Consider the following 13,312-nt stretch of genomic DNA (forward strand, 5'->3'; position numbering starts at 1 on the left):
AAAACATACATTCACCAATTTCTTCTTTCCAACAGTGGCTGCAAGACTGTTGCAGCTCCTCACAAAATGCAGCTTGAATTAAAGTGCAAGCAGCAAGAAAAAGACAAAAAGAAAGAAGGGGGAGAAAAAGTATCAGTTGAATATGGAAGATCAGATCTCATTGTCTGGAGGTAAAATATGAAAGATATGTGAATGCATGAACAGAGAGGAAAACATTCCTGGATAAATACTGCAAGTTGCTTACCTTTGTGAAAGAGCTCTTCAGCCAATGCAGCAGTGATCCCATTGATCTCCTGCAAACAATAAACCATTGCAATAAGTGTTATTTGCATCTTATAGTTCCAATTTTTTAATTTGGACCTTTAGTGAAGTATCCTTTTTTTGCTGTGGTAGAGGACAATTTTTTGGTTTTGTTTTTTTTTTAACTGAAATCTGGGGTGATTGTTTTATAGATTTGTTTGTAACTTGAAAAAATTACTTGACAATGTTTTATTTCATATGATTTTCACTTCCAAGATGAAAGACAGTGAACTACATTTAAATAATCCCATTCTGCACACATTAATAAAAGGCCAGCAGCAACTAGAGCAAGTTATTACAAGCCATCATTAGTCCAACTGGGCATGTTACAAGTGTAGTGTTCTTCAAATTTCAACATTAAGACTATCCTAATGCCTCAAACACTCAACATTTCCTCAGAATATCACTAACACAGAGAATGCTTTAGATTAACATGTCTACAGAAAAAAAAAAGAGATGTAAAATGTAAGTAGTCTTCTGGACTTCAACTCTACTATGTTTGCTGCAAAGTAATGCAAATCCCTGCTCTTCTCATCATCCCTCTTCCCCTCCTGGACCCACCCAGGTGCTCAACCTCCACTCCTGGCACTGCTGGCTCCAGCATGAAAGCCTGAAAACTCTCAGTGCAGGGATTTGTACTTTCTGAATCTGCAGGTGCACAAGGATCAATACAAGTATTTCCCACCTGGGCACACCTCTCTCCACAAAAGGCAAATGCTCTGTGCAAGTCCAGAAATAGTTCTGAGCACTTCCAACAGCTCCCTTTCAAAGGCCCACAAAAAGAACAAAATAAAACTGTATGTGAGGGTGAAGCTTCCCCTAGACAAACATCTCATTTTAAGGTAGCTGCAATGTATGAACAGATATTATGGATCATTGCCACATGAATATTTCATGAGTTTACTTTGCTGACAAATACCTCATGATTCATAACAAGGGAATACATCCACAGGACATCTGCAGCAGACAGCTCAGTTCATTTGATGAGGCAAGGATTTTAGAACATCACATTCTTAGTGCAACTGAAACCCCATTCACTGAGGATGAACAAAGCCTCCACGCCATAGTTTTCAGAACAACAAGCTCAAAGCTGTATTCCAAACAAAATTAAACAATTCTGGTTCACATTTGAATAAGCCAGTTACACTCATCTGGCAAGCACAGACTTAATTGAAAACTCTACTCTGTATCTCTTTTGTCATCTGGAACATACAGCCAAATTTTTTTCCACATTTATAATTGGAACAAGATTATGACTTAGATTGTTCAGTGACTAGCAGGCAAAAAAAAAAGGAACTCTATTCCTCTGTCAGATCTACAAGAGACTTCTGTCTTAGCTGTAACTACTTAAATGCATCACACCCACAGAAGTCTATTGTTTGCAGGTGTCTCTGAATAGCAGTTTGTGGGTACTCAATGCACTTCCTGCAAAACCTTCTACATGTAAGTTAACAAACCCAATCTTCTAAGATGACAAAGACCATGCAACAAAATAAGCATCCCCATATCACAGCAGAAATCCTTTTCAATGTCAAAGTAACAATAAAGTTCTACATTGCTGTCACATGCAACTGTTTCTCTTTGCTAGGCTGTACCCAAGAACAACAAAAGGCTTCAAAGTGACTTTAATGTATCAATGGCTGGTATTTTGACTCCATTTAGTTCTATTACCCTGGGAAATGAAATAAAATAATCCTTACTGGAAATACTGCAAAAAAGAATAGACAAAAATATTGTAGCCTTCCTACATAAATTAATGAGGCAATATCAGGGATTATAATAGCTCCAGTATGTACATGGGTTTTCTGGTAATGAAGATATTTTAAAAGATCAAAGTTCTGCAGAAAGGTCATTTTTTTCCAGTAGAATTACTGTGGTAAATATTTAGCTTTTCTCCTGAATAATTAACACATTTTTGGTAAATATTTAAAAGTATTCTAAAGTTCCAAACAAAAACCAATAGAGTTTACAACTAAGTCAGATCCCCCTAAAGCAAAGAAATGCAGATTGAGCAACATCTTTGCTCTTAATATCCAAGATCAGTTTAGAAACAGGGAAGCATTCATATCCAAATACTGCTAGCTCTTTGGAAAAGCAAAAGAAGATTACATTACTAGAGATAAAAAATAGTCCTGAGAAATAAGTCAGGGGCAAGGAAGAACTTCTGCTTGCATAAAAACCACGTGGAAGTTACAACACTGAAACTTTAAGGAAACAGACGTCATCTACAAGATAGAGCACAGAACAGAAAAATTATGCAATTTGCTGGTGATCACTGGAATTTTGGTTTATTTGACCAGAATTCTCTCTGCATTGTCAGACATTTTGAATAAATTTAAAACCTCAAATCCATCTCAGAGGGCTTGATAGTTACAAATCTGTGCTTCTCTCTCAAGTCTGCAAGGCAATAGCAACACTGTGGAATAAACCTTCTACTATTTTTATCTAACAAACTCTGAAATCTCATCAGGATAATTACGTTCATGTAACATAACTAAACCAGGCTTTCTTTTTTTGCTAAAGCTTAATTAACACCTAATGGATCACAGGTGACTAATTTCTGAAGCTATGAAACCCTGAAGGGCCTTCTCAAGACATCCCACCCCAAAACAGTTACTGCTCCTTCTTTCCAATCACTTCTCCAGTGCTTTTTCCTCTTGATGAAATTCCTTCTCCCCCTTACAACACGATGCCATATTGCAAAAAAAGCCTAACTATACACAAGAGATGAACAAATTGCAATCTGAACATGAAATCAAGTAATTGCTTCTTGCTTCAAGTATCCTTTACCGTAACATTCTGTCTGCTAGAGTTATTTCTCCAAAGGCCACTCCATCATTGTTCTTCCACAGAGAAGCATCATTTTTCTTCATTTGGGCTACTGGAAACTGTTTCAGTGTGAACCACAGCTCCAACCATTAGCCACTAAGTAGGGGGGTGTGGATCCATTATGCAATGTTCATTTGAGAGCCAGCACTTTTGACTTCAGCCTAACCAATTCAGCCTCACATTTATTCACAGCTTCCAATTCTCCTGCCAGCATTTATTTTTTCTTCTTAGAGTCCCTGCCCACACTATTTCCCAGCACAGTGTCTACTGCAATAAAAAGCAGCATCAAAAATCTTAAAAATATGCTGTTATATTGTGTAAAATGTTGAAAAAAAACCATTTCAGCAAACTCATGAAGATTCCACAGAATTCTCCCCAAGTCAAAGAATTAGGGAAAGAGAATTGGGCCTCTATTCAGACACTAAAAACATAACTTACATATAAATGAAAGTGTAGGAAGTGTGACAAAACTTTTGGTGCAGTAACAGGGAACTTGAGCAGCAGAGTTTGCAGGTAGATCTCCAGTTCCTTTTGTCTTTTCTCCACAAGGCTTTTGGAATTTTTTCCAATGATCTTCTTTGGAGGTAAGAGATTTTTATCTATTTTCTTCTCTGAAACAAGCTGAAAGACAAAGACCAGAGCTAATACCTGACACACTGTCTGAACTTGCACAAAAGATGCAATGGAACACATTAAGTTGCATGTTGCCTGATGCTGAGAAGATCCAAAAATAAAATTACTTCAGTAAATTTAGCTACATCCTTCAAAGTATTAGGTATTTTCAGAAAGAACATTTTGTCATGGAATGATCAGAGTGTAATAAGAGTGTCTGCTCAAAGAATCACTCTCAGTACCAAGGCAGAATGCAACAGATGTGATAAAACAACAAAATAACCAGTGCATTTCTGAGAAAGCAGAGCACTCTTGAATAAAGTAGACTTTTCCTCATTTTTGTTTTTTATCAGCACTGGTTGGTAAACATCCCATGCTACTTTAAGGATGTTTTTATCATCCACTGTGATGAGACTTTGGCCACCAAATCAGCTGATCATAAACATCCTTCTTAGCAAAAAGTACACTGACTCCAGCCTGAACTCTCATCTCTGACACAGTTTCCACCCAAGACTGAAGTTGTCCAGGTCAACCTCCCCCAGTTCAAGAGAGGAGTGTAACAGGGGCAAGTAACAATGTTCTCACAAAAAGGATTTAGTCTGCAGTTCAGATGGCATCTGGCAGATATTCTCTCTCTTTTCTGAAGAAAGAAATTATGTAAACCATTCTGTAAAAGAGAACTACAAGAACTGTACAAAGTTCTGTTAAGATACCAAGGTCACAGTTTTAACATTCTTACCTTTTCATGCAGGTCATGGAAATCACTGTAACGATGTTTGACTGTCCACTGATGATTGCCAACACTGACCTGAATAATGTACACCTAAAAGGATGAAATTCAAGTCAGGACACTGCAAAACATTTAAAGAGAAGCTGCCTGTGAGACCTGCTGATTGATGGAGCACTGTAAGGTGGGTATATGTTCTGCAAGGATCAGAGCTAAGGAAATGCTAACCCCAGGTCTGAGGGGACTTTGCTGATGGGGGATGCCTGATGTCACTCATGAGGGTGCTCCACAACAAGAACATGCAGATGCCTCAGTGTAAAGCAATGGCTCTTTTTTGCAACCCAAAGGTTAATGACCAAGGGCTCTAAGCTACTTCTTTTTCCAAAAGTTTCTGCTAACTGAAGCTGGTCCAGAAAACAGCCATCCCAAAGATATTGTAAAGGTACAAGCTAAAACACAAGCCGAAAACAAACAAGGCACTGCAAAACCAGTTCCACAGCTACTTGAATACAACAAATTAAATAAACTATATTATCCAGTCCTACTGTACTCTTTGGGGAAAACACCAACTTGTAATCAAATCTTGAAAGCATTTAATACAGTTAAGAACTTGCTTACTACCACAGATCACCCAGAGCTGACTCATAGCTGCTATGAGGATGATACACATCTAGCTGGTAAACCCACATGAGAAAACAAAAATCAGTAACAGTTTCAATCTGTTACATAAAAGACCAGTTTTCACTTACTGCAAGTACAGAGCAGCACAATGTCAAGCATTAAATAGAATGCCACCTGCATTTTAGAAGATGAGCTATAGTTGATGCCAGTTTTATTTTTGTAAGCACCTGACACTGGCTCACTGAACAAACCCCCCCCCCAAGCCCTACAGAGAACCAAACCAAGATGTCTGACTCAAGCACACAGTGAGTGACACATCAGTGCTGGGATGAGCACTGAAAACACAGAAGAATGCCCACACAGAATTATGGACTCAGTTAAGGCCTGTGCCTGTTTCCCTGTCATGTTGTGTTGGGAAACAGCAGATCAGGATTAATCACTGTGCTGGTGACAAACCAGAACAGAAATAACACCAGCATTCAAAAGCACCTCACAATGCTGAGGAAAGCAAGGAGAAACTCCAAGAAACAAAACTTAGGAGTAAAGAAGTACTACATTTATAAGCCACAACAAAAATATCCATTGTTTTGAAAAGCTGACTTTGCTGAACTATGGCAGAGCAAGCAGCACATCTCAATGCAATGCACATTGAGTACACAAGGCATGAAACCTAAGATTAGACACTGGAAACTCAGTAACTGCACATGTCCCAACTGACAACTCACCAGGTGAGCAAGCAAACCCCTCCTCCCTGTATAAAACACAGAGTAAATTTGTAATAGAAGTTTAATATCCTTTTGCTGAAATGGCAAGCACTGACCACTTCTAGAAACTTAGTGAAATGAACAGTCTGGTTGGGAAATTAACTGTTAAAGTGAGTGTCTGCATGCACTGATAAAATTACTTAAGTCTTTTAAAAGCTGTAGCATTTCCCATCTAGAAGGCAGCCAGAGCAGGCAGCACATATTCACCCCCCAAACAGCACCAGCATGCAGAGACAGCAACTGATTTCACATCAATCCACAAGCTGCCATTATCTTGAATAATAAATATATAAATGCAATATGCTGATGTGCGTATTAAGGTTTGTCTTACTATAGAAATAAATCATTTTGAAGCAAAAAATCCCCTTAGATATTTCACTGTTTTAAGAGCTTAAGTTCATCACCAACAAATTTTGAGTGCACTTATACAACAAGGCTGACAGCTGAAGTTAAGGTCCTCCAAGGGCTGCCTGTCACACCAAGTGCTAAAGGAATACACGGATAGATGATAACATCCTCACTCTGCACTTTCTTGCAGACATAAATAAATATACCTTGTGAAATCCCCACCCATCCTTACACCACAAACTGCACTTCTCTTGAGTTAAACACAAAACCCTTTATGTTCACAGGATTTCCTCCTCCACCTGTCTCTAGCAAACCTTCTGTATAAAAAGTTTTGTCCATCTTTCTATAAATCAGTTATTTTGGTTATGTTCTACTTAGCAAGGTGTTTGGCATATTTGCAATGCTATATATTTTTTTTTTTGTTTTATAGCAAGCCACTACAAGTTCTTTGCAGTTAAGAGCCCCACATCACCAAACAGCATCCCTTCATCTTCTTAAATACTGAGGGCTGAAAGACCTACTAAACATTTTAAACCAGATATTAAATGAACAACAGTGATTCCAGACTGCTTTTTGTTCACTGCCTATACAAAACCTGCCTACCTTGCTTTACATGGAGAACTGGCATTTCTACATTGTGTCTCATCCCACTGCACATGCTTCAGTACTGCAAAAAAAACCCCAAATAACAGCCCAACACTCAAATGACAGAGCTCTCCACAGGAAGCCTGGGACACAGGTGTGACTACAGCCAGTAGGTCCCAAATTCCAGAGCAGTGATGCAGCCACATCTCCTCCTCCTGCCTCATCATGTAGGCAGTTTACACCCATTCAAGGAAGCAAGAGTATTTCCTTAAATATCAAAGTTAGTATTTATGTTAAAAACAGCTGCAAAAACCAGGAAAAGCAGGAAGGCAATTTTAGACCAAACAAATGCACAGCAGGAAACAAATGAAGCACTGACAGCCTTGAGGCCTTCTACTCAAACCCAGTCTTCAGTCAGCATCAGCTGGACCAGCACACCCAGGAGAAACCCCCTGTAGAAATGCCCACAGCTTACTAACCCAACTGAAAACACATCAACCAGTGCTGCATTTTTCCTGCTGGATTTACCCATACGTTGCCTTTCATGCCAAACACTGCAAGGAGAATCACATTTTTGAAAGTACCTTCAACATCACACAGAACTGTGGGGCTCCCTGATAAATTCTACAGGATCTGATACCACAACTGTCAAACAGATGTCATGAAAGTCCCCTTCTATTGAGAGTGAGCTCTGAAACACAGAGTACAACAGGAATCTCATATGCCACGAGAAAAACAATCTTTTAAAAACAAGGATGTAAGTAGGATCACTGCCACCTGACCACATGTTAATGGATGAACATGCAGGTTGCTACAGCTGTATTTCCTTTCTTACCTTTACCAAATTTGACTGACTTTTACGCCATTTAACAGTCTCTGTCCTGGTGCAGGTCTTTGTCATGCCCTTAAGCTCCAGTCAACTAATTATAAACATTAAACACATGCTATTTTTTCAAAAACTTTTTGAAAACTTTTTTTCAGCCTGTGACAAATTTTGTAAAACTTCTGCTTTCATTTAAAGATCTAGTCCCACATTTCTAATGGCTTGGGCCATTAAAGTCTCATAAAAGCTGACAAGCAGCCTTGGAGTCCTGCTAACAGCTTCAGGAGGTTTACACACAGGCAAGCTTAGTGCCAACATGCCTTCAAAAATGCATCAAGAGAATCAAAGTAGGACCAAATACTGGTAAATAGTATCTTTCATACACTGTACTTTTAAAGCTCCCAAGAAAAATGGCATTAAAATAGCATGGTATTTCCATAACAACTAAAGAAAGAAATCTGGTCTTGAAAAAATAAACTTCCTTGGGCTTAGCTGTAGCAGCTTAAAATGTTATCCTCAACTATCAGCCAATCAGATGAACACCACCTGCAGAGTTACACACCTGAACTCCACCTCAATCTAGAACATTAATGGTGTCACCCAAGGGTGGCCCTACACAGCACTTGTCTGCAGGCTGAAGCAGCAAAGGAGCTCCTTTCACCTTCTGCACCATAACTTCCAGAGGGATAAGGGGGCAGAAGACACTGGGGTTGACTTTGTCAACTGAATGCACTTGATTTTCTTGTTCACTGGTATTGCATAATACTGATCGAAATTCTCAACACCAGCACCAGCACTGCTGAGTCTTGGTTCACACCTAACATGGAAGTTTCCAGTCCCCAAGCCACAGGGTCTCACTGTGCCTCTCAGTGACTGAGGGTTGAACCACATCCTAACACACCCCCAGTAACACCTCAACAGCAGTGGAACCATTTCTGAAAATGCACATCATGCAACTAAGAGAACAAGCTCAGGCACTTCTCAAAAACTAATTTCAAGCTTGCAGTCAACTCCTTCACCAAATGCTTCACACGTTTTTGCCTGTAAATATGGCAACTCACCACCTGAAAGTCATTCCCACAATCGTGTTCCAATAGTCATCACCTGGGAAGGAGTTAGGCTCTTCATGTGCCACAGCTGTGTAAAGCTCTGTCCTATTAACAACTCAGAGACCACTCTCCTGTTGCTCTGTTTTCCCTGGATACATTTACAGAGGCAGGAGCATGAAGCATTACTTGTATCCATCACACAAGTTTCCAAATACTGTCTTTCTAAACCATTGCTCCCCTTTCCCTTTTCTTTCCCACAGCAGGAAGCCTGTCATCTGTGAGCATTCTACCGAAAAAAAGGTCTTTCAAATCACACTAAAATAAGACAGAAGGAGAAAACATTTTTTAGTTATATAACTAAAGGGTGGTGTGCTCGAGGCATTTTCTATCTGCAATTATACTGAGGTTTGCTTTAGGATGAGCTTCTTCCTGAAAAACAGACCAATTAACTCTTGGTAGAATGTGACCAGATGAAAAACAAGTTATATATCAAAAGCTTCATTCCTTCCCCAAATTAAAACACTGCTGGCAATTTTTTTTTTTTTGGTGGGATAAAAGAAAAACTGTCTATCCTAAATCATCTGATTTCCTCTGGAAATAAGATCAGAGGGGTTTTTTTTATGATACTTCCACGCAAAGGAAAGATTATCTGCTTTGTTTAGTCCAGCTTTGAAAGCTATGTTTACTCGATAGCAATCTCCCATAAACATACGCACATACACATAGATATATACGGGCAAGAACACGCCACTTGCCCACGGAGCCTCCGCCTCTCCCGAAGGACCGAGGCTACGCGGAGCTCGGGGAGGCTTCTCCCGGCGGAGCCCCGCTCCCACGCGGCTCTTTCCCCGAAGCCCCTCGGAAACTTGTGCCAAATGTCTCGGCGCGTCCCCAGCGTGGGCACGGCTCCGGCCGGGCACAGCTGCCACAGGCAGCCCGGCCCCGAGCCCGGCCTCACCCGCTCCCCGGCACCGCTGAGGCGGCGGGCCCGCTGCCCCATCCCTGCCGCCCGCACGTCCCGCACGGCCTCCCCCCTCCGCACCGTGTACGTCTCCACCAGCTCAGAGCCCAGGACTCGGGCCTCCCGCGGGGGCTCCTCGCCGTCCTCGCCTCCCGCCGCCGCCTCCATGTCGCCGGGAGAAGCGCCGGGGCGCAGCCGTTCAGGCCGTCACGGCTCCCCCGCGGCCGCCGCCGCCCGCACCCACCGCCCGCCCGGCCCGCACTGCCGCCGCCGCCATATTGGCTCGACCCCCTCAGGGCGCGGCGCGCTCCGCCCGCGCCCCTTTATGGGCACAGGGGGCGGGGCCCAGCGCGAGGGGGCGGGGGCTGAGCGGGAGGGGGAGGTGCTCGGTGTAGGGGCGGGGCTTGGTGCCGTCGGGGCGGGGCTATGGCCCGCGGGAGCGGGGTCTAGCTTATCCGGATGCGCATGCGCACTAGCTGCGCCGGGGGGCGTCGCGCAGTGCGGTGCCGTGCGATCCAATGGAATGCAATGGAATCCAATGGAATCCAATCCAGTCCAATGGAGTCTAGCAGAATCCAGCCCGGTCCAACGCAATCCAATGGAATCTAATCCAGTCTAATGCAATCCAGTCCAATCCAATGGAGTTCAACAGAATCCAATCCAGCCCAATGCAATCCAATGGAAGCCAGCGGAACGGAATCTAATCCAAAGGAATAGAACCCAATCCAATGCAATCCAATGCTGTCCAATTCAATACACTGCGATCCAGTACAACCCAACTAATCCAACCCAGCGCAATCCAGAGGGATTCAATCCCTGCAGTGTGGAGCTGCCAAGGGCTGAGCCCCCTCCCAGCACTGTGGCTGTGACACTGTCCCAGCTGCTGGCAGCCCATAATGCACATCTGTGGCTACCAAGGGCCGCTGGAGGCTTGGGCACTGTCACACCAGGCTCTGTGATGAGCTGCCTGGTGCCACCCCAAAAACAGCTGAGGAGCTGGGCTGATTTGCTCAGGAATGAGCCCAGAGTGAACTCAGGGTGTTGTTTGGGGTGATTTACTGGCAGCATGGACTTTACTTTCACTGTCCCACTGAGCATGGGGAAGTGTTTCAAGCCTGTACACACTAAAGGATCTTGCCAGGAATTTGTAACAGAAGTGGAGAATCTAAAAGATGGCAAGCAAACCCTCCTCAGCCTTTTCCTCTGAGCTGAACCTGAGTTGCCCTGAGGGTAAGTCATGCTATGGCAACCTTTCTGACAGGCTCAGTGTGCACCCCAGGAACAGAAAATTGCAGGAGAGAGGATATAATGAGTTTCTTTAGGAGTATCTGAGTGTATTAAAATTGAGAGGTTATCTAGAAGGATTATGTTTTGGCAGAAGGATGCATCAAGCATCCATCAAGGCTTTGAAATAAACTCTGTGCTCATTGCACACAGAAAGATTATGTTTTGGACTGTCAAATCAAAGAGATTTTGTTAAAAAGTAACTTCCAGCAAAATGAAAGAGCAACATCTGTCTGCCCTACCTTATGCCACCTAAGAGAGGGTGCAATTAGCTCAGTATGAATTCCAACAGAAGTGCAAATGCCCTGGCTGGATGTGTGGAGCTGCAGGGGCAATGCTGGTGTCTCACAGATGCCACCAGGACTGCAGTGGCAGATAAGCAAAGACACCTCTGCAAACAGAACTGGAAAACCCATTTTGGGGTTTTTTCACTGAAAAATGTTTTTCCTTGGTCAGGATGCAGCCAAAGGATCATGTGTACAAGGACAAAACACAGAGAGCACAGGCAGCCCAACAGGGATTTTCTAATGCTGCCCCAGCATCAGGAACTGCTGCTGAGCTCAGCCTCTTCATGAGATAATAAGTGGGTTTGGAGAGCAACTTTAATTAAGCTTCCTCTGAATGTCCTGTCTCCTTAATTAAATAAAAAAGTGCAGCCCTGTCGCGGCTGTCGGGTGTGATCAGTGCCCGTCTCCGCCTCCTGAAGCAGTTCCTGCCCGCAGGCACAGCGGTGGCTCAGGGTGTGACAGCCCCGTCCTGGCCCACAGAGGAGAGGAGCAAAGTGCCTGGGGAAGGGGGAAAATGGGGGCTCCTTCAGCTAAAATATTCTGAGTAGGCTTTAGGAAGCAGTAAATTAAAGAATTTTGCTGTTGCTGGGTCTGGACTCTCAGGGCCAGGTGCCCAAGGCAGGGAAGGGGGATGCTGGAGCATTTTGCTACAGTTTGGAGCCATGACACAGCCAAAGGAGCCCTGCAAACATCCCTAATCTCAAATAAAATTGCAACTTAGTTGGGCTTCTACCTTTTTTTTCTTATATTTGACCTCAAGAATGCCTCTGCTAGTTCTGCAGTGGGTTACAGCTGCTTGGAAGTGAGAACCTGAAAAGAAGTTTTGGAGGAAAAAAGCTCAGTAAGGCTTCCCAGGTGTCTTGGTAGCTTGGAGAGACTGACAAGCAGGCCAGCATGTTAGGATGCAGCAGGAGCTACCAGGCTGTACCTGACCCCAGTGACAGCTGTGCCAGATTAAAGGCACTGTGCTGGCAGCCCTCCTCAGGCTATAGATAGCCACCCTCCCTCTGCCTTGGGGCTCACGTGGGGAGGCACAGGAAGCAGCAGGAGAGGGTGGTTTTCCCTCAGAACACCCCATACCTGCAGCAGCCCCTCCCGGTGCTGTGCATGGCAGAGGCTCTGGGTTTCCCTACAAAACCCCAATTCCCAGTTCTTTTGTAAGCAAACAGCCTGGGAGAGCCAGGGGATGCTGGAAGCTTTGTCTCCAGGCAGCCAGCAGGGAGGCAGGGGATGGCATTGTGCCACTCGCCTGTGCCTCCTTCCCCGGCAGGAACATCACCTCCTCCTGCTGCCAGATGGGATTTCATCCTCTCCTCTGGCTCAGCTCTGGTTTGTAAGTCTCAGATGTGCAGCTTTCCCATGCCAGTGTAGGGTGGCAGTGGTCCAGATCTCCTGCCTCTAAGCACACAGAGACCCTTCCTCCACATCCCAGCCTGAATTTCACCCCAGCTCTCTCCAGCAGACCTTTTAAAGGCAACGTTGGAGCCGCTCCTCCTGTGCTACATTGACCCTAAATACATTCTGACGCATGCCAGGGGCTGTTTTCAGGGTGACTTAGAGCCATCACTTCTCAGGATGGAGGGACAGGGCCAGGCAGGATTCCTCAGCCCCTGTCCTGGTGGTGCCCAGAGCTGGCACCTGTCACTCCATTGTCTCTGCACTGAATCCCAAGGCCAGAGAAGCAGCCAGGGGCTGGGGTTTGCCTCGGGGCAGCATTTCCTTGGGAAGATCTCTCTGGGGTTGCCCAGGAGGATTTGGGTGATGGTTTGGTTCTGGGGAACAGCAGGTCTCCCGTCCCAGGCTGTGCCCTCACCTAAGAACAGGCTCCAATGCCCTTTAACAAAATAACTGCTTCCCTCTGCTGCTTTTTCTGACTTTTCTGTGATAAAGGCAACCAAAATATTAAATACATTCAAATTAGGAAGACTAACTGCTTCAAAAATCAATTCCTTGAATGTAACAATTTTCCTTTTTATCCTGAGCAGAGGCAGGGCTGGGCTGAAGCCTGGGTGCCCACAGGACCACAGTTCCTATCAGCCTCTGCAGTGAGTTAATCCTTCAGGACTCAAAACCCGGGAGGATGTGATGTGGGGATGGCTTTGTGCTCACCTGCATCTCCACT

General features: G+C 44.0%; 1 protein-coding gene across 5 annotated transcripts in view; it reads right to left on the reverse strand.

Moving 5' to 3' along the window:
• The window catches only part of NISCH (nischarin), a 29,172-nt gene extending 19,282 nt beyond the window's left edge, over positions 1-9,890 (reverse strand). For all 5 annotated transcript variants that reach the window (XM_030956719.1, XM_030956720.1, XM_030956721.1 and 2 more), the window contains exons 1-4: positions 9,701-9,890; positions 4,481-4,564; positions 3,568-3,750; positions 245-293 (exon numbers count right to left, since the gene is read on the reverse strand). In XM_030956719.1, coding sequence (XP_030812579.1) covers positions 245-293; positions 3,568-3,750; positions 4,481-4,564; positions 9,701-9,787 — 403 coding nt within the window. In that variant the 5' untranslated portion in view covers positions 9,788-9,890. The remainder of the gene's footprint in view (positions 1-244; positions 294-3,567; positions 3,751-4,480; positions 4,565-9,700) is intronic.
• Between the last annotated feature and the right edge of the window lie 3,422 nt (positions 9,891-13,312).

Source organism: Camarhynchus parvulus, chromosome 12, assembly GCF_901933205.1.
Source record: "Camarhynchus parvulus chromosome 12, STF_HiC, whole genome shotgun sequence".
NCBI lineage: Eukaryota > Metazoa > Chordata > Aves > Passeriformes > Thraupidae > Camarhynchus > Camarhynchus parvulus.